Source organism: Pristiophorus japonicus, chromosome 8, assembly GCF_044704955.1.
Source record: "Pristiophorus japonicus isolate sPriJap1 chromosome 8, sPriJap1.hap1, whole genome shotgun sequence".
In the NCBI taxonomy this organism is placed as follows: Eukaryota; Metazoa; Chordata; class Chondrichthyes; family Pristiophoridae; genus Pristiophorus; species Pristiophorus japonicus.
In genome coordinates this window covers 205854532-205874350 of record NC_091984.1, presented here as the reverse complement: position 1 = coordinate 205874350, position 19819 = coordinate 205854532, and the positions used below count along the sequence as shown (strand labels likewise).

General features: G+C 42.5%; 1 protein-coding gene across 2 annotated transcripts in view; it reads right to left on the bottom strand.

Annotated features, from left to right (window-relative positions):
• Positions 1 to 4868: 4868 nt before the first annotated feature.
• Positions 4869 to 19819, bottom strand: part of anapc5 (anaphase promoting complex subunit 5) — a 30856-nt gene continuing 15905 nt past the window's right edge. For both annotated transcript variants that reach the window (XM_070887831.1, XM_070887832.1), the window contains 4 exons: positions 18052 to 18159; positions 16894 to 17041; positions 8666 to 8828; positions 4869 to 6158 (listed from right to left, as the gene is read on the bottom strand). In XM_070887831.1, coding sequence (XP_070743932.1) covers positions 5953 to 6158; positions 8666 to 8828; positions 16894 to 17041; positions 18052 to 18159 — 625 coding nt within the window. In that variant the 3' untranslated portion in view covers positions 4869 to 5952. The remainder of the gene's footprint in view (positions 6159 to 8665; positions 8829 to 16893; positions 17042 to 18051; positions 18160 to 19819) is intronic.

Genomic DNA, 19819 nt, shown 5'->3' with positions numbered 1-19819 from the left:
CTCAAAAAGGTGACTGGAGGGTGATCTTTGTGGTTGAGAAAATATGTGCCAAGCAATTCCACAACCAATGGATCAGATCAAAGCAAAGTCTTGCCACATCAGTCATGAATGGTGGTGGACAATTGAACAACAGGAGGCGGCTCCATGGATATCCCCATCCACAATGATTGCCGAGCCCAGCTCATGAGTGCAAAAGTCAAGTCTGAAGTGTTTGCAACCATCTTCAGACAGAAGTGCCGAGGTCCCTACCATCACAGAAGCAAGCCTTCAGCTAATTTGATTCATTCCATGTGATATCAAGAAGTGGCAGAGTGCCCCAGATGCAGCAAAGGCAATGGGCACAGACAATATCCCAGCTGTAGTGCTGAAGGCTTGTGCTCCAGAACTAGGCCAGCCTCTAGCCAAGCTGTTCCAGTGCATCAATCATCATCAGTAGTCCCTTGGAATCGAGGAAGACTTGCTTCCACTTCTGAAGTGAGTTCTTTGGTGGCTGAACAATCCAATCCGAGTGCCACAGACTCTGTCACAAGTGGGACAGACATTTGCCGAGGGAAGGGTTGGGTGGGACTGGTTTGCCACACGCTCCTTCTGCTGCCTGCGCTTGACCTCTTCACGCTCTCGGCGTTGAGATTCGAAGAGCTCAATGCCCTCCCAGATGCACTTTCTCCACCTAGGGCAGTCTTCGGCCAGGGATTCCCAACTGTCAGCGGTGATGTCGCACTTTACCAGGGAGGCTTCGAGGGTGTCCTTGTAACGTTTCCGCTGCTCACCTTTGGCTCATTTGCCGTGAAGGAGCTCTGCATAAAGCATTTGCTTAGGGAGTCTTGTATCTGGCATGTGAACCATGTGGCCTGCCCAGCGAAGCTGATTGAGTGTGGTCAGTGCTTCAATGCTGGAGATGTTAGCCTGGACAAGGACGCTAATGTTGGTGCGCCTGTCCTCCCAGGGGATTTGCAGGATCTTGCGGAGACATCGTTGGTGATATATCTCCAGCGACTTGGTGTCTTCTGTACATCATCCATGCCTCTGATCCATACAGGAGGGCGGGTATTACTACAGCCCTGTAGACCATGAGCTTAGAGGTAGATTTGAGGGCCTGGTCTTCGAACACTCTTTTCCTCAGGCAGCTGAAAGCTGCACTGGCACACTGGAGGCAATGTTGAATCCCCGCATCAATGTCTGCTTTTGTTGACAAGAGGCTCCCGTGGTATGGGAAATGGTCCACGTTGTCGAGGGCCGCGCCATGAATCTTGATGACTGGTGGGGGCAGTGCTGTGCGGCGAGGACAGGCTGGTGGAGGACCTTTGTCTTACGGATGTTAAGCGTAAGGCCCACGCTTTCATATGCCTCGGTGAATACATCGACTATATCCTGGAGTTCAGCCTCCAGTGCCCCAGATGCAGCAAAGGTGATGGGCTCAGACAACATCCCAGCTGTAGTGCTGAAGACTTGTGATCCATAACTAAGTCTCCCTCTAGCCAAGCTGTTCCAGTACAGCTACAACACTGGCATCTACCGGACAAAGTAGAAAATTGCCGAAGTATGTCCTGTCCACAAAAAGCAGGGCAAGTCCAATCCGACCAATTACACCAGCAGCCTTCTCTCAATCATCAAAGTGATGGAATGGGTTGCCGACAGTGCTATCGAGCGGAACTTATTCACCAATAACCGACTCACCATTGTTCAGTTTGGCTTCCACCAGGATCACTCAGTTCCACACCTCATTACAGCCTTGGTCCAAACATGGACAAAAGAGCTGAATTTTAAAGGTGAGGCAAGAGTGACTGCCTTGACTTCAAGGCAGCATTTGACCAAGTGTGCCCTAGTAAAATTGAAGTCAATGGGAATCAGGGGAAACTCTCCATTGGCTGGAGTTATACCAAACACAAAGGAAGATAGTTGTGGTTGTTGGAGGCCAATCATCTCAGCCCCATGACATAACTGCAAGAGTTCCTCAGGGCAGTGTCCAACCACCTTCAGCTGTTTCATCAATGACCTTCTCTCCAACATAAGGTCAGAAGTGGGGATTTTGCTGATGATTGAGGAGTTGCGAATGGAACTGAACAGATAATGAAGCAGTTCGTGTCCGCATGCAGCAAGACCTGGACAACATTACGGACTGCAGCAATTTAAGGTGGCGACTCACCACCACCTTCTCAAGGGCAATACTGGCCCTGCCAGTGACACCCAAATCCCGTGAATGAATTAAAGAAATATCCTTATTGTCATGAGTTAGAACACTGTCCTTCCACTTCTGGGCTAGATTCTGCCCAGACCAAGATGAAGTGAATTTCAGCAATCCACCACAAAACTACCCAGTATTTGGCAAGCTCACCTAGAGGCAAGAAGTCACATTTCCAGGAGCAACATGGGAATTTCATCTAATTGATGTTACTGGAGCAGCATAACAATGAGAACACCCTACATAGTCTTTTCTATTAAAATGGCATTCTCTGAACAAAAAAAATCTTCTCTAAACTTTCCTTCTTTTTTCATCCTCCCATGCTGTATTGGATCTCAGCATGCTCAAATCTGACTGATTGCTAGAATTAAAAAAGTTCAATTTCTTATCAATAACATGCCTTATCTTAATAAAGGCCAAGAAATATGCATAAAGTTGATTGAAATAGTGCATTTTGCGACCAAGATAAGAGGTATCACTGATGCTGAATGAACATTCACAAGGAAATTTGTTTAAGCAGATGACCTTGCCATAGGCATCCATGTGAAAACTCTTGCCGAAGCGGAGCGTACATTTTCAGAAAACTTGATGGCTATTATAATCTGTGGCAGCTTTGCCCAAATCCTCAAAACATTCAACCCTGCATTTCCATTGCATAACTGGCATACAAAGAAGGACTTAAGTGTTTGCTTCTATGGTAATGAACTCATCAACACAAGAACTTCCCAAATTACCTTGTAGTAATTCTGGATTGTAGTCCTACATACTGTCACCATCTGACAAAAATTGTAGCTAAGATAAAAATTAGGATTAACTTAATCCCCAAATTAGCTGGCACCAGCTGGGGAGCAGATGCTCACACCCTGATTCCAACTACCTGGGCCCTTCTCAGTAGCTGAATATTACATGGGCAGGAACTGCACATACAAATCGTGCAACTGAACTTGGACAAACATCACAGAGTGCTGAAACCAACACAGACAGGCTGGCTCCCTGCCCTCGTGCATATCTTGCCATCACCTCTCACAAAAGAAACAAATAATCAGAGACTACAACCAGGTCCGAGCAAAGTCAGATCTGCCTATTAATGAAGATCTCAAGAAGCTCCCAAGATGCTGCCTTAAATCCAGGAACCCCTTATGGTTAGTGGGCAAAACTCTTAATATCTTACAACTCTCACCTAAAGACAAGTGGCGGAGGTTGTGGGAAACTGTAACAGAGTCAAGAATAACCACCTGGTTTCATCATGCTAAATAAAATATGGGTCATTGCAAACCACAACAGAACTTCATATGGGTACTGCAAACACTTTCTATATAAATATAATATGAAGGATAGCCCAATGTGTGACTATGGAGAGGCTTTCCAAACCATGGAGCATCGTGTGACCTATTGGATGCTAAGATCATTCCCTGGAAAAATGGCTTCTATTCACTCTACCACCAGAGGCCATATAGTGGTTGATTAACTTAAGACATCGATATGTAATGTTGCTTTTTAAGCTGCCATACAAAAGATGAACATTTTGCAGTTTCAGAAATTTATGCTCATGTTAGGTATTAAATCGTTCTAGATGCATTACAAAACACTATATTGCCTCAAACCCAACATTAGAACAGCAACCTCTACTGCACTGTAATATTTCAACTTCACCAGCACTCATGGTCACTCCTCTCCGCTAAATAGCCAAATTAATCCCAATTTATGCCCAGCTTTCTTCTGTAGACCTACACCAACTATGAACGAGGCAAATTACCAAAATAATTTCAGTTGTGGCACTTACATTCAGAGAGAATTTCATCTCATTAGTTTTGGTGGCTTCAAACTCAAATGAACAGTGTTCTAGAATGTCTCCTTTATACTCTCTTCCCCACCCCCAAATTACTTTGAGAAACATGCAAAATACAAATTTTGCAATTTTGCATATATATATTTAAGATCGAGGTGGTCAGTCATGATCTCATTGAATGGCAGAGCAGGCTCGAGGGGCCGAATGGTCTACTCCTGCTCCTCATTATGTTCTTAACTCATATCTACAATATCACATATATTGTACTCCACAATATACCAGGTGTCCAAAATTCTTTGAAACAATTTACACTTCCCGCCTAACTGAATGAAGACTTGTGCAAATAAACTTTGAATCCTCCTTTTGTTTACAATTTTCTACGCAAATCATTTTGCATACCTGCACTTTTACGTTTAGTAGCACTGTTGCAGGTAAACAGATGGCTTTTTTAATCCTTTTCTTCAATCAGTTTGCTATAAAAATATACCATAAATAGGATGAAAAAAGCTGGGATGATTTACCAACATTTCCTACATTACAACAGGAACTACATTTCAAAAGTACTTCATTGTCTGTAAACCGTTTTGAGGTCATGAAAAGCACTATATAAATGCAAGACTTTCTTGCTTTTTCATCAGTGAGAATGCGAGAAAATAAGAGTTTAAGAGTGGGATAAAGAAAGCCATGATGGAATAAGAGCAAATTTCAAAAAAACATCTAGAGGAACAAGTAATCAAATTAGAATGGGGAAAGAAACTGCCTGTTTGCCTTTCTATGTATGTGTTTCTCGCTTGTGCCCATCTGTCTCATAAATGTTAGAAATTAGAATCATCATCTCAGGAGGTGTAAACTATTAGTATTAACATTTTCTAATTTTCAACAAAATATAGGTGAGATAACCAAAATTGATTTCAAAATTCAACTGATTTTTTTGAAAAAATATGAAACAACTCGCCCTCTCTTACACATGTAAGCAATAATTCGCAATTACCTTGTCTGATAACAAAAAATAGGTGAGTTAACAAATTGGCTTCAAAATCCAACTGTTGTATTTTCAAAAAAAATCCAACATTCACACGAAGACTTAGTCTTATTTTCTAACGCCAATCTCTCCCTTCCCCCTTCAGCTTAATGCATTTCTAAAGTTTATAGAGCACAAAATAAAATGATGCAACAGATATGTAATCAGAACATTTTTCTCTTTAACACGCTGTAAAATAGCAGCTATTGTGTGACACGTAGCATGACTGCTACAATATTGAAAATACACCTCAGCACTTCCTATGAGCAGCAGGTACTTACAATGAGTTTTCAATGAAACACCTCATGTATCAAATTTAATACATTATCAATAGATTGGTAAAATTGCAATACTGTTACACCACATTGTTAAATGGAGTCCATTTATTGTGAATTCTGAAACAGTGAAAGCCTTGCACTTTGAAATATGTTTGGAATACTTGTGCTATAATTAAATGACTCCCCATTTATAATGAAAATTCAGTCTTAAACCATCACCTGCTTAAGTGATTGGGATTCATTTTACGCACATAATTTGTATCATTTTGCTGGAGAAATCATCAATTTGTATTATATAACCATCCGCCACTCACTGCATTTTGCTGGAGAAATAATCTTGCTTTTATCAAGATACTGCTGTAGTTTCAGTCACAAATTCGGTTTGCTGTAGTTTGTAGAAACTTTGCTGTTTGCTTAGTAAACATATTCTTGTTTGCTGTAAAATACTCGGTTTGCTGCAAGTCCTGCTTAAGTCTCGCCCCACCTCCAACTCCTTGGCTAACACAGTGCAACTCATTGGCTGACAGAGTGGTGTCAATACTCTGTTACTTTATTTACAAAGGTTTCAAAGTCAAATCAATAATACTTTTATCAGTTGGCTTCTGCTGTATGAAGCTCTATCACAATTTTACTGCAAAAGGGTTCCTTTGTATGAAGTTGTTGCATTAAAACGCATCATGTGCTATGAAAGAAGAGGCACTCCATAGGTTGGAAGCTCCTGATGTAGCTGACGGAACATCATGGCGCATTTATTTCTCTCTTTTGTCTTGCCTAGAGTGTTGAACAGTCTTGCCTGTATGTAAAGGACTTCTCTGATCCGCTCACTGCAGTCTGCTTTTTCAAAATACATCTTGGATTCATTCAGATTTTGAAGTGCTGATTCGAAAGCTTAAAAAAAAGTTAAGAGTTTAGAAAATGTGGCAATGACCTGCAAGCAACATCACTAGAAAGTACTGGGATGTCCTACGGCCATTATCAGCATACTAATTATAATATGGGCACATTTTAGTAATCCTCACAAAAGAATAATTTTTAAATGAGGAAAATATTGGTTTTAACATTTTGGTTAACTTCCTGCAATTTACAGGATTTTTAAAGATAAAAATACAAAGCTTCCAGCTATTCCTTTAAATTAAAAGATAATTGTAAACTCAATTTGTCACCTTCTTGAATATTACTAAATTCCTGAGCAGTAGAGAATTAAATTTATGCAGCCAGAAGGTTCACAAAGATAGAAAAAAATAAACTTGCATTTATATAGTGCCTTCCTTGATCTCAGGATATTCCAAAGCACTTCATAGCCAATTAAGTACTTTTGAAGAATAGTCACTGTTGTAATGCAAGGAAACACAGCAACCAATCTGTGCAAAACAAGGTTCCACAAACATCAATGAAATAAATCATCAGATTATGTGTTTCAGTGATGTTGGTTGAGGGATAGATGTTCACCAGGACAACACAAGAACTCCCTGCTTTGCGAATAATGCCACTGCATTTTTTATGTCCACCCGAGAGGGCAGACGGGGCCTTGATTTAAAGTCTCATTTGAAATATGGTACAGGTGTGATGTCTGAAATACGGAAACCTCAGGACCGAGGCCGTTCCGGATATTTCTGGATTTCGGAACATCTTTGCCTAGGCCGAGGAAGGTAGATAGGGGAGGTCAGTCAGAGGGGGAGTCGGTCGGGCCGCCAGTGGTTTGGGGGGGGGGGGGGGGGGGGGGGGCGGTGTCGGTCGGGCCGAGGCGGGGTCGGGAGGCCAGAGGTCGGGTCGGGAGGTCAGGCGGGCCGAGCAACAGGAGGTCGGGCCGCGGTGGAAGGCGGCCAGGTGAGGTCGGGCGGCCGGAGTCTGGGCCGCGGTGGGGTCGGGCCAAGGCGGTGGAAGGCCAGACGAGGTCGAGCCGAGGCGGGGAGGTGGGGGGGGGGGGCGGGAGGGATGTTGGGCAGCCGCAAGCCGGGCCGCAACAGTGGAAGGCCAGGGGAGGTCGGGCCGCCCGGACACCTCCTCCGTGGAGGGGCACGCCCAGACACCTCATCGACAGGGCCGGCCAGTCCGAACAGCTTCTCGACTCGTTTTTTAAAAAAAATCTTTTATAAACAAATATTGAGCTTTCAAAGTTTATTTGGTAACACACACAGATCAGAATGTCCCAGATTGGTCTCTGGTCCTTGAATTAGTTGATCTCCACTAAGGCAGCAAATGCAACACTACAATCGGTCTCATACCCCATGGATTAGATGTGAAGGGGTTGGAAGAGCTGTAGCTTCTGCTCCTAATTACTATTCAGTAACCCTGGCTGAAAGTATGCATACATGGATAGGATGTCGCCCCTCCCATCATGGTCAAATAACCTTTCAACACTCTTCATCAAGGCTCACACAGCCATGAATGAATTTCAGAGGGTTCAATACTAAGGGAAGTCAGAGAAGTCCAATGTTACAGCTAGGATATGGAAATACCAGGTTTGCAAGAAATACATTTGACTCATAGTACACTCGAATGTGACAAAAACAGCCTACCAGGCATATTCTAAGTCGCTGGAGATATATTACCAACGATGTCTCTGCAAGATCCTGCAAATCCCCTGGGAGGACAGATGCACCAACATCAATGTCCTCGCCCAGGCTAACATCCCAGCATTGAAGCACTAACCACACTCGATCTGCTTCGCTGGGCAGGCCACTTAGTTCGCATGCCAGACACGAGACGCCCTAAGCAATTGCTCTACGCGGAACTCCTTCATGGCAAACGAGCCAAAGGTGGGCAGCGGAAACGTTACTAAGGACACCCTCAAAGCCTCCCTGGTGAAGTACAACATCACTACTGACACCTGGGAGACCCTGGCCAAAGACCGCTCTCGGTGGAGAAAGTGCATCTGGGAGGACGTTGAGCTCCTTGAATCTCAACACTGTGAGCGTGAAGAGGTCAGGCGCAGGCAGCGGAAGGAGCGTGTGGTAAATCAGTGCCACCCCTCCCCTTCCCCCGACGAATATCTGTCCCACCTGTGACAGGGTCTGTGGCTCTTGTGTTGGACTGTTCAGCCACCAAAGAACTCATGTTAGGAGTGGAAGTAAGTCTTCCTTGAATCCGAGGGACTGCCTATGATGATGAAGTAAGGTACTGATGATTTAAAATATGCTGTTCCAACAAATTTTAAAGTGATGTATTTACGGAGTGTAAAATAAAAAATTGTCTATGAGAAATCTTCTATTTTTAAAGTAATAGCCTGAGGAACTTCTTGAAATTTCTGCTCATTATAGATTTTAACATATATACAGTTTGATCTAATGGATTCTTAGCAAATCTCAGAAAATTCTTACTTTAACAGTTTATAAATGCTACTGCAATCCTTGCAAAAGTATACAGTGCAAGTCAAAACACCTTCAAATATCTACCTTCAGCTTTTTCTTGAGTAGGGCAAGTGGCTGCAGAAGCAACTTGACATTTTGCCAACAACAACATCGCACGTCCCCTGTCCAAGACTGTTCCATTAGCTAGAATGGGTTCAATAGCCATATGTAGCACATTCAAAGCTTGCTCTGGAATTCCAAGCATCAGCTAGTAAAAACAGATACAATTTGGTTGAGTTTTCTAAAGTAAAAAAAAGATGCTGTAGCAGTAAATGTTAAAAATATCACAGCTGCATGTTCTTCCTGTTTGTTATACTCATTTCCTGTGTTACAATATTGTCATGCTGGTGGATTATATACACACTTAACCTTTCAGTCCTCCTAATGCTAGGTGAACTTTAAGCAGTTAAATTTAAGCTCTGTCTTCATTTTTTCCTTTCTAAGGCAGTCAGATAAGTTTATTTTTAATATTTCTGTTTTCTTTTCCTCCTTCCTCAAGCTTATTTTATATATAATTTATTTTACATTTATTTTCTGTCATAGGTTTCTTTTTTAGCCTACCATCCCAGAGCCAGCTTAAAAAAAATTTGGGTTTTAATCCGAAGCAAGCTTTCCTGAAGCCTGTCAGATTCAATTTCTGAAGCCCTTACAAATTTGCTTCCGTTGCCTGCTGCTTCCTATTTACTAGTCCTGGCCTGAGCATACTTGCTATCCTGGTTCTTCTCACTTGTCTTCACCAGGACATTATTTACCAGCTACAGCCTGCCCATCCTCACCCTCACCTGCTTGTCTTGCCACTGCAAGACTGACCTGTTTCTCTGGTTCTGCTCTGTTTTGCATGGAGGAAGAATATTAAAATGAATCCCTCTTATTTCTTCTCCTTTGAACTGCTCAGTCAACTGCAGTATACACTTAGTCTAGACTCCCTGTGTAGAACACCACAGGAGATGAAGTAATATATAAATATTGTTTCCAATAGGATAACTAAGATCGCCTATTTCCACCTCCGGAACATTGCCCGTCTCCGCCCATGCCTCAGCTCATCTGCTGCTGAAATCCTCATCCATGCCTTTGTTACTTCTAGACTTGACTATTCCAATGGCCTCTCACATTCCACCCTACGTAAACTAGAGGTGATTCAATACTCTGCTGCCTGTGTCCTAGCTCGCAAAAAGTCCCACTCACCCATCTTGCTGACCTACATTGGCTTCCGGTTAAGCAATGCCTCGATTTCAAAATTCTCATCCTGGTTTTCAAATCCCTCCAAGGACTCGCCCCTCCCGATCTGTGTAATTTCCACCAGCCCCACAACAAACCCCACCCCAGAGATATCTGCGCTCCTCTAATTCTGCCCCCTTGAGCATCCCTGATTATAATCGCTCAGCCATTGGTGGCCGTGCTTTCTGTTGCCTAATCTTCAAGCTCTGGAATTCTCTGCCTCTCTACTTCTCCTTCAAGGCGCTCCCTAAAACATACTTCTTTGACCAAGCTTTTGGCCACCTGCCCTAATTTCTCCTTATGCGGCTCAGTGTCAAATTTCTTGTCTCATAATACTCCTGAAAAGCGTCTTGGGACATTTCACTACATTAAAGGCGCTGGGGATGGTCCCAGCAGATTGGAAAACTGCAAAATGTAATGCCCCTATTTAAAAAAGGAGGCAGACAAAAAGCAGGAAACTATAGACCAGTTAGCCTAATATCTGTGGTTGGGAAAACGTTGAAGTCCATTATTAAAGAAGCAGTAGCAGGACATTTGGAAAAACAAAATTTGGTCAGGCAGAGTCAGCATGGATTTATGACAAATTTGCTGGAGTTCTTTGAGGATGTAACGAACAGGGTGGATAAAGGTGAACCAATGGATGTGATGTATTTGGACTTCTCAGAAGGCATTTGACAAGGGGCCACATAAAAGGTTACTGCACAAGATAAAAGTTCACGGGGTTGGGGGTAATATATTAGCATGGAGAGAGGATTGGCTAACTAACAGAAAACAGAGAATGGGATAAATGGTTCATTCTCTGGTTGGCAATCAGTAACTAATGGGGTGCCGCAGGGATCAGTGCTGGGACCACAACTATTTACAATCTATATTAACGACTTGGAAGAAGGGACTGAATGTAACGTAGCCAAGTTTGCTGATGATACAAAGATGGGAGGAAAAGCAATGTTTGAGGAGGACACAAAAAATCTGCAAAAGGACATAGACAGGCTAAGTGAGTGGGCAAAAATTTGGCAGATGGGAGTATAATGTTGGAAAGTGTGAGGTCATGCACTTGGGCAGAAAAAAAATCAAAGAGCAAGTTATTATTTAAATGGAGAAAGATTGCAAAGTGCTGCAGTACAGCGGGACCTGGAGGTGCTTGTGCATGAAACACAAAAGGATAGTATGCAGGTACAGCAAGTGATCAGGAAGGCCAGTGGAATCTTGGCCTTTATTGCAAAGGGGATGGAGTATAAAAGCAGGGACGTCTTGTTACAGCTATACAGGGTATTGGTGAGGCCACACCTGGAATACTGCGTGCAGTTTTGGCTTCCATATTTACGAAATTATATACTTGCTTTGGAGGCAGTTCAGAGAAGGTTCACTAGGTTGATTCCGGAGGAGATGAGGGGGTTGACTTATGAGGAAAGGTCGAGTAGGTTGGGCCTCTACTCATTGGAATTCAGAAGAATGAGAGGTGATCTTATCGAAATGTATAAGATTATGAGGGGGCTTGACAAGGTGGATGCAGAGAGGTTGTTTCCACTGATGGGGAAGACTAGAATTAGAGGGCATGATCTTAGAATAAGGGTCCATTTAAAACTGAGATGAGGAGGAATTTCTTCTCTGAGGGTTGTGAATCTGTGGAATTCGCTGCCTCAGCAAGCTGTGGAAGCTGGGATACTGAATAAATTTAAGACAGCAATAGACTGTCTTAAACGATAAGACGTTATGGGGAGCGGGGTGGGGCGGGGGGGGGGGGGGGGGGGAGAAGCGGACCCGAGTCCATGATCGGATCAGCCATGATTGTATTAAATGGCAGAGCAGACTCAAGGGGCCGTATGGCCTACTCCTGCTCCTATTTCTTATGTTCTTATGTTAAATAAATACTTGTTGTTGTTGTTGTTGTTGTAGTAGCTCAACCAACACAGCAGTTTGATCAGATTGGTTGCTGGGATAGGTTTTAATTTTAAGAACACAAGAACATAAGAAATAGGAACAGGAGTAGGCCATTTGGCCCCTCGAGCCTGCTCCACCATACAATAAGATCATGGCTGATCTGATCATGGACTTAGCTCCACTTCGCTGTCTGCTCTCCATAACCCTTTACTCCCTTATCGCTCAAAAATTTGTCTATCTCTGCCTTAAATATATTCAATGACCCAGCCTCCACAGCTCTCTGGGGCAGAGAATTCCATAGATTTACAACCCTCAGATAAGAAATTTCTCCTCATCTCAGTTTTAAATGGGCGGCCCCTTATTCTGAGTACATGTCCCCTAGTTTTAGTTTCCCCTATGAGTGGAAATATCTTCTCCGCATCCACCTTGTCGAGCCCCCTCATTATCATATAATTTTCAATAAGATCACACCTCATTCTTCTGAACTCCAATGTGCATCGGCCCAACCTTTCCTCATAAGTCAACCCCCTCATCTCCGGAATCAACCTAGTGAACCTTCTCTGAACAGCCTCCAATAGAAGTATATCCTTCCTTGGTCAGGCCTTGATCAGGCCACCATCACCAGCATTGAAGTACTGACCACACTCGACCAGCTCCATTGGGCAGGCCACATTGTTCACAAGCCTGACACGAGACTTCCAAAGCAAGCGCTCTACTCGGAACTCCTACACGGCAAGCGAGCCCCAGGTGGGCAGAGAAAACGTTTCAAGGACACCCTCAAAGCCTTCTTGATAAAGTGCAACATCCCCACCGACACCTGGGAGTCCCTGGCCAAAGACTGTCCTAAGTGGAGGAGGAGCATCCGGGAAGGCGCTGAGCATCTCGAGTCATGTCGCCGAGAGATGCAAAAAACAAGCGCAGGCAGCGGAAGAAGCATGCAGTAAATCAGACCCGCCCACCCTTTCCTCCAGTGACTGTCTGTCCCACCTGAGTTAGAGGCTGTGGTTCCCGTATTGGACTGTTTAGTCATCCAAGAACTCACTTTTAGAGTGGAAGCAAGTCTTCCTCGATTTCGAGGAATTGCCTATGATGATGATCCTTCCTTAAATATGGAGAAAAAAAACTGTACGCAGTACTCCAGGTGTGGCCTTACCAATATCCTGTACAGTTGTAGCAGGACTTCTCTGCTTTTATACTCTATCCCCTTTGCAATAAAGGCAACATTCTTTTTTGCCTTCCTGATTACTTGCTGTACCTGCATACTAACTTTTTGTGTTTCATGCACAAGGACCCCCAGGTCCCTCTGTACTGCAGCACTTTGCAATTTTTCTCCATTTAAATTATAATTTGCTTTTCTATTATTTCTGCCGAAGTGGCTAACCTCACATTTTCCCATATTATACTCCATCTGCCAAATTTTTGCCCACTCACTTAGCCTGTCTATATCCCTTTGCAGGTTTTTTGTGTCCTCACAATTTGCTTTCCCACCCATCTTTGTATCATCAGCAAACTTCGCTACATTACACTCGGTCCCTTCATCTAAGTCATTAATATATAGATTGTAAATTGTTGAGGACCCAGCACCAATTTCTGTGGCACCCCACTAGTCACTGTTTGCCAACCGGAAAATGACCCATTTATCCTGACTCTCTGTTTTCTGTTAGTTAGCCAATCCTCTATCCAAGCTAATACATTACCCCCAACCCCGTGAATGTTTATCTTGTGTAGTAACCTGTTATGTGGCAACTTATCGAATGCCTTCTGGAAATCCAAATACACCACCATCCACTGGTTCGTCCTTATCCACCCTGCTCGTTACATCCTCAAAGAACTCCAGCAAATTTGTCAAACAGGATTTCCCATTCACAAAACCATGCTGACTCTGCTTGATCGAATCAAGCTTTTCCAAATGTCCCACTACTGCTTCTTTAATAATGGATTCCAGCATTTTCCCAACCACAGATGTTAGGCTAACTGGTCTATAATTTCCTGCTTTTTGTCTGCCTCCTTTTTTAAATAGGGGCATTACATTTGCAGTTTTCCAGTCTGTTGGGACCGTCCCAGAAGCCAGGGAATTTTGGTAGAATATATCCAATGCATCCATTATCTCTGCAGCCAGTTCTTTTAAGACCCTAGGATGTAAACCATAAGGTCCAGGGGACTTGTCCGCCTTTAGTCCCATTATTTTACCGAGTATCATTAGTGATAGTGATTGTATTAAGTTCCTCCCTCCCTTGATTATCCACTATTGGGATGTTTTGAGTGTCTTCTACCATGAAGACTGATACAAAATATTTGTTCAATGTCTCTGCCATTTCCCTGATCTCCATTATTAATTCCCCAGTCTCATCCTCTAGGCGACCAACATTTACTTTAGCCACTCTTTTCCTTTTTATGTACCTGTAGAAACTCTTACTATCGGTTTTTATATTTCGTGCTAGTTTACTTTTATAATCTATCTTCCCTCTCTATCATTTTTTTTTTAGTTGTTCTTTGCTGGCTTTTAAAAATTTCCCAATCCTCTGGCCTCCCACTAGTCTTGGCCACATTGTATGCCCTTTGTTTCAATTTGATACCATCCCTTGTTTCCTTAGTTAGCCACGGATAGTTATCCCTTCTCTTAGTCTTTCCTTCTCATTGGAATATATTTTTATGCAAGTTATGAAATATCTCCTTAAATGTCTGCCACTGCTCATCAACCATCCCATATTTCAGTCTATTTTCCCAGTCCATTTTAGCCAACTCTGCCCTCATACCTTTGTAGTCTCCTTTATTTAAGCTTAGGACCCTGGTTTGAGAACCAACTTTCTCACCCTCTAACTGAATTTGAAATTCAACCATGTTATAGTCACTCATTCCTAGAGGATCCTTTACTGTGAGATCATTTATTAATCCTGCCTCATTACACAGTACCAGATCTAAGATAGCCTGCTCCCTGGTTGGTTCTGCAACGTACTGTTCAAATAAACTATCCCGGATACACTATGAACTCTTCCTCAAACCTACCCTGGCCAATTTGCTTTGTCCAATCAATATGAAGGTTAAAATCGCACATGATTATTGCCGTCCCTTTATTACAAGTCTCCATTACTTCTTGATTTATACTCCGTCCAACAGTGTAGCTACTTTACCGGGCCTATAGACTATGCTCACCAGTGACTTTTTCCCTTTATTATTCCTTATCTCCATCCAAACTGATCCTACATCTTGATCCTCTGAGCCAATATCATTTCTCACTAATGCACTGATCTCATCCTTTATTAACAGTGCTACCCCACTTCCTTTTCCCTTCTGTCGGTCTTTCCGAATTGTCAAATACCCCAAAATATTTAGTTCCCAGTCCTGGTCACCTTGCAACCACATCTCTGTAATGGCCATCAGATCATACCCATTTGTATCTATTTGTGCCATCAACTCATCTATTTTGTTACGAATGCTACGTGCGTTTAGATAAAGAGCTTTTAAATGTTTTTTTTAAAAAAAACATTTTTTCCTGCTTGTTTCCTGTCCTTCAAATTCACTTTCTACATTTTTGCTTTCCAATTCCAGCTTTACCCCCCTCCCTACTGAACCTATTCTCAGGTTCCCATTCCCCCGCCAAGCTAGTTTAAACCCTCCCCAACAGCATTAGCAAAATAACACCCCCCGCCCCGCCCCTGAGGATATTGGTCCCGGCTCGGTTTGTCTTGTACAGGTCCCACCTCCCCCAGAAGCAGTCTGAATGCCTCAGGAATCTAAAGCCCTCTCTCCTGCACCATTTCCCCAGCCACGCATTCCACTAGCAGTAATCCGGAGATTACTACCTTTGAGGTCGTGCTTTTTAATCTCTCTCCTAGCTCCATAAACTCTGCCTGCAGGACTTCAACCCTCTTTCTACCTATGTCATTGGTCCAGATATGGACCACGACCTCTGGCTGTTCACCCTTTCTCCCCAGAATGTCCTACATCCTTGACCCTGGCACCAGGGAGACAATATACCATCCTGGAGTCAAGTCTGTGGCCGCAGAAATGCCTGTCTGCTCCCCCGACTATTGAATCCCCAACCACTATAGCTCTTCCATACTTCTTCCTCCCCCCCCCACCACCCCGTGCAGCTGAGCCACCTGTGGTGCTGTGGACTTGGCTCTGGCTGCACTCCCCAGAGGCACCATCGCTCCCACCAGTACTCAGAAGAGAATACGGTTAGAGAGTGAGATGGACTCAGGGGACTCCTGCACTACCCGCCTAGTCCTCCTCTTCTGCCCGGCAGTCACCAACTCCACCTCTACCTTAAATTTAAATCTGTTTAGGAAGATGCAAAGCAGTGAAATGTTGCTTTCAGGTTATCCCATTTAGAAATATATGATATTGGGAGAGAAATCATGAGAAAAAAAACATTAAAAATAGAGAGAGTGTGGAGAAAACAAAAGAAAACAGGCTAGAAGGGCCGAATGGCCTACTCCTGCACCTATTTTCTATGTTAAGGGAAACAGTCACCTGCTACTGTAAAATAAATATTCATTACAAGCACATTAAACATCAAAATATAGATCATTTACTTCAAGCATTATTATAACATTTCCCACACAGCAGTGGTTTGTACAATACAGATATCATAATTGAAAACTAAGGTATTGAATTTAAAGTCAACAAAATGTCTTTAAGACATTAGTCAGAAACATACACGTTAAAATACAGTGCTGTCCCACTGTATAAAATTCTACCCAATAAAATCATGTCTCTTGTCTAAGACAAGGGTCAACATTACAAAGTCTGTTTCCACTAAAATGGTCAGTCACATTGCTGCACTCTTCTGGCACTGTGATATTTAAATGACATCTCTTCCTTCCAAATTTATTCTTAGTTCCGATTACACATTTAAATCTCTTTCTCTGTATCTGATTTTAGATGTGAAAGCTTGGACTGAAGTTTGGTGAGAAAGTTGCAGTTTAATATCACAGAACTGGTGTGGAGCACTGGAATGGAGGTAGGGTCCTATAAATGTGGCACTGTTGGGTCTGCTGTCACTGGCAAAATTTCTTCAATGGGAGGAAATCAGGAAGGAAGAAATGGCCCTTGTAGAAGACTCCCCTATAATTAGACCCAAGCAGGGACGTACATTTCTTGTTTCATACTGGAGCATATACAGTAAGCTTTGAAATTGATCACACCCGAACGTTTGTAGCATAGCTCACCTGTGAAAACGCCAAATGTAAGATGGCTTCCGAGGTTAGATACTCCAAGTGATATTCACGACTCAGAGCCAACGCTTTAAGGAGTAAAGGAACTGCCACTGCATGACATGAGGAACGCCAGAAAAGCTCAGCCTCCAAAATAAGAACTCTAAAAAAAAGTTTTTAAATAACACATGCAGTTTTATTTTCCAATATATTGATTTTTTTTTTTCAGATGAAGCAGCTAATTTTATATTTTCCTTCCTTTCCAAATAGATCTCAGCTGAGCGACAGGCAGCAAGCTTTCAGGCTTCTGAAAATGATGCTACAAGCTAGCCACTAGGATGCTCTTTTATGCCGACACTGCAGCCCATCCATTTGATCACCACTATGCTGTGACATCAGTCCATTTTAAATGTTTCCCTTCTTTCACTTTGTGCCATGGGATTTCCCTTCAGGTTACTTCGTGTCTGATTTCACTTCTGCCCTCGTCAATATCCCTCGGCATTACTCTCAACCCAAGATGCGAAGTAAGCAATTTGTCATAGCACTCTATAATTTGGCTAATGGGAGAACCTGACCTTCACATCTCCAAGATCATGATGCAGTACATATTATTGCGACATTGAGTTAGAAAACTGGAGAAATCAGCTGTCCATTTCAGCAACATGGTTTATCCATCCCTTAAAAGAAAGGTTTATCAACAGATTCTGGCTCCATGTATTATCCTCAGAACAACTGATTGCAACGATGAATATGGAAAAGTTGTGCTGGAGTAAATTTAAGATTGATATCAGGAAATTCTCTGGACACAAAAGGGGTAGAAATTGCCCTCTGCCCGAAACGGAGCACACCCGCTGTTTTTTGAAGTATTTTGAAGGTTTTGGCACCATCGGGCAGCCAAAGATATTTGGAGGGGGCGTAGATTGACGGTGCTTACGGTGATGACACGTTTACCATGAATCAGCAGCAGCGGAGCAGAGATCAGGGCACCGCCGGGAAAACTCAGGAGGGCAATTGGGCTAACCGCAGCCATTCCACGAAAAGTTGGCGGCCACTCCACTCAGTAGCTTGGTTGCCGATTTGCAGTGGTAACGGGCCTTAAGGAGAGAGGCAATTGTATCCCCTTGTGTTTAACATCATTTAGAAACATTTATGTCTGCATTCATTCCAACTTACTTTATCAACATTTCTGTTGACTTCTTTTTCTGACAATGCACCAACAACTTTTGTAGAAGTCTATAGGATTCTGTGATCTGATTCTGTGCTTTCAACACTAGTGCTTTCCTTTAAGGACCATGAAAGAGAAACAAGTAAATGCTGTAATATGGTGCCCCCGATGTATCAAATATTCAATTAGAAAACAGCACATTTTAGTTAACACAACAAATTTCCTATGGAGTCGGAGGAAATGCTATTTTGTGTGTTATATGCCATGTAACACATAAAGCATTCGGAGCCACTGATTTATGGTGATTGAATAAGTCAAATTATTATGGGATTTTAACGAGGTTTGGAGATCAAATTCCACAATTCTGTCCAGTTTTTAAAATTCAAACTAAACCAGTGGCCTTGCTTATATGTTCCTTTACTTATATACTTTTTTTAAAAACCTCTTTTCTTAAAGCCCAGGATACACAGCAAGATGGCAAGCATCAGGGAGGGCTGGAACAATGTGTGACAGTTTGGAGTGGCTCAAACAAACTCACGATCCCCAACTTTCAGAATGTAAGTTAATAGGGACATTTCTAATAGATGTTGGACAATATTATGGGTCAGTTCCAATATTTTTACAGGTTTGTTTATAAATTATACTTTTAATCTGCATATATCTCGGAGGCCTAGAGGAAAAAAATGGCAGATGATATTTTTTCAAAATTCTTTTGAGCGATTTGTTTGTTCACCTTCTCCTTTCTAAAGGAATTTGGATATTACCAGAGTTAAATGTAATATATTTTCATTTCAGCCAATCAGGTAGAAGAAACTTGAGTTGACGTAGGACAAACTTGGTAAACATGGCAGGAACTGGCACGAGTTACAGTGTGACACCAAAGTACGATGGTCAACAGGAAATTCACACAGCAGTACTTATTACTAGTGCATCTCAGAGGAACTATAATATTCTATTAACAACCATTATGTTCTAATTCTAAGCATCTGTTTATAAAGAATAATTGTTTCTGAATTCCAACAAAATAAAGAATAAGTGATATAATCTCTTTCTTTCTCGGTTTGGCTATTTGTCCATCACTTTATGCTCTTTCTCTGAACTAAAAATTAAGCAGTTGATAACAAAATGTGAAACTTCACCCAAATTATTTGTATTTTTCAAATGATTTGGAAACAAAGTTAGAAACCTTTTTACATTTATGTTTACAGATAATCCAACTGATGCATGCTGGAAAAATGTGAATATGGCACACACCCAGGCTGAAGGATGGGTGGGATGGGAGCATATTAGGGTGGTTCTAAAAGGAGAGGATCGATGGAACAGAAATGCATCAGAACTAGGCGAGGGGGAGTTGTGGCACCCAGGCCAGGCTGGGCTGAGCTAGGAAGGACTCAGATGGGCAATGCAGTAAGGCAGTGATGGCAACAGTTCAAGCGTTACTTCCATAGGGACAGGCTTGTTTTTAAAATAAAACACTTGACCTGCCACGATATTACTCAGGGCTTTGACCAGGGTACAGAATTAGCTGCACCACAAGTATCGACATTGGCTTTGTGGTGAAACCATGAGCCTCAGGCCCCTCCTGCAGGTTAGGCTTCAGAGATGCATTAAGGATAGGAACTGGAGAATTTTGTAGGCAAGTCAAAAAAATATTTTATATTTATATTTTCATGCTAGTTATGGTATTTTTATCCTTTCAAGTTGGGGGATTGAAGGGGAAAATAGTGAGGGAAAACTTTTTTTTTATATCAAGTATTTTGAATTATTTAATTAGCT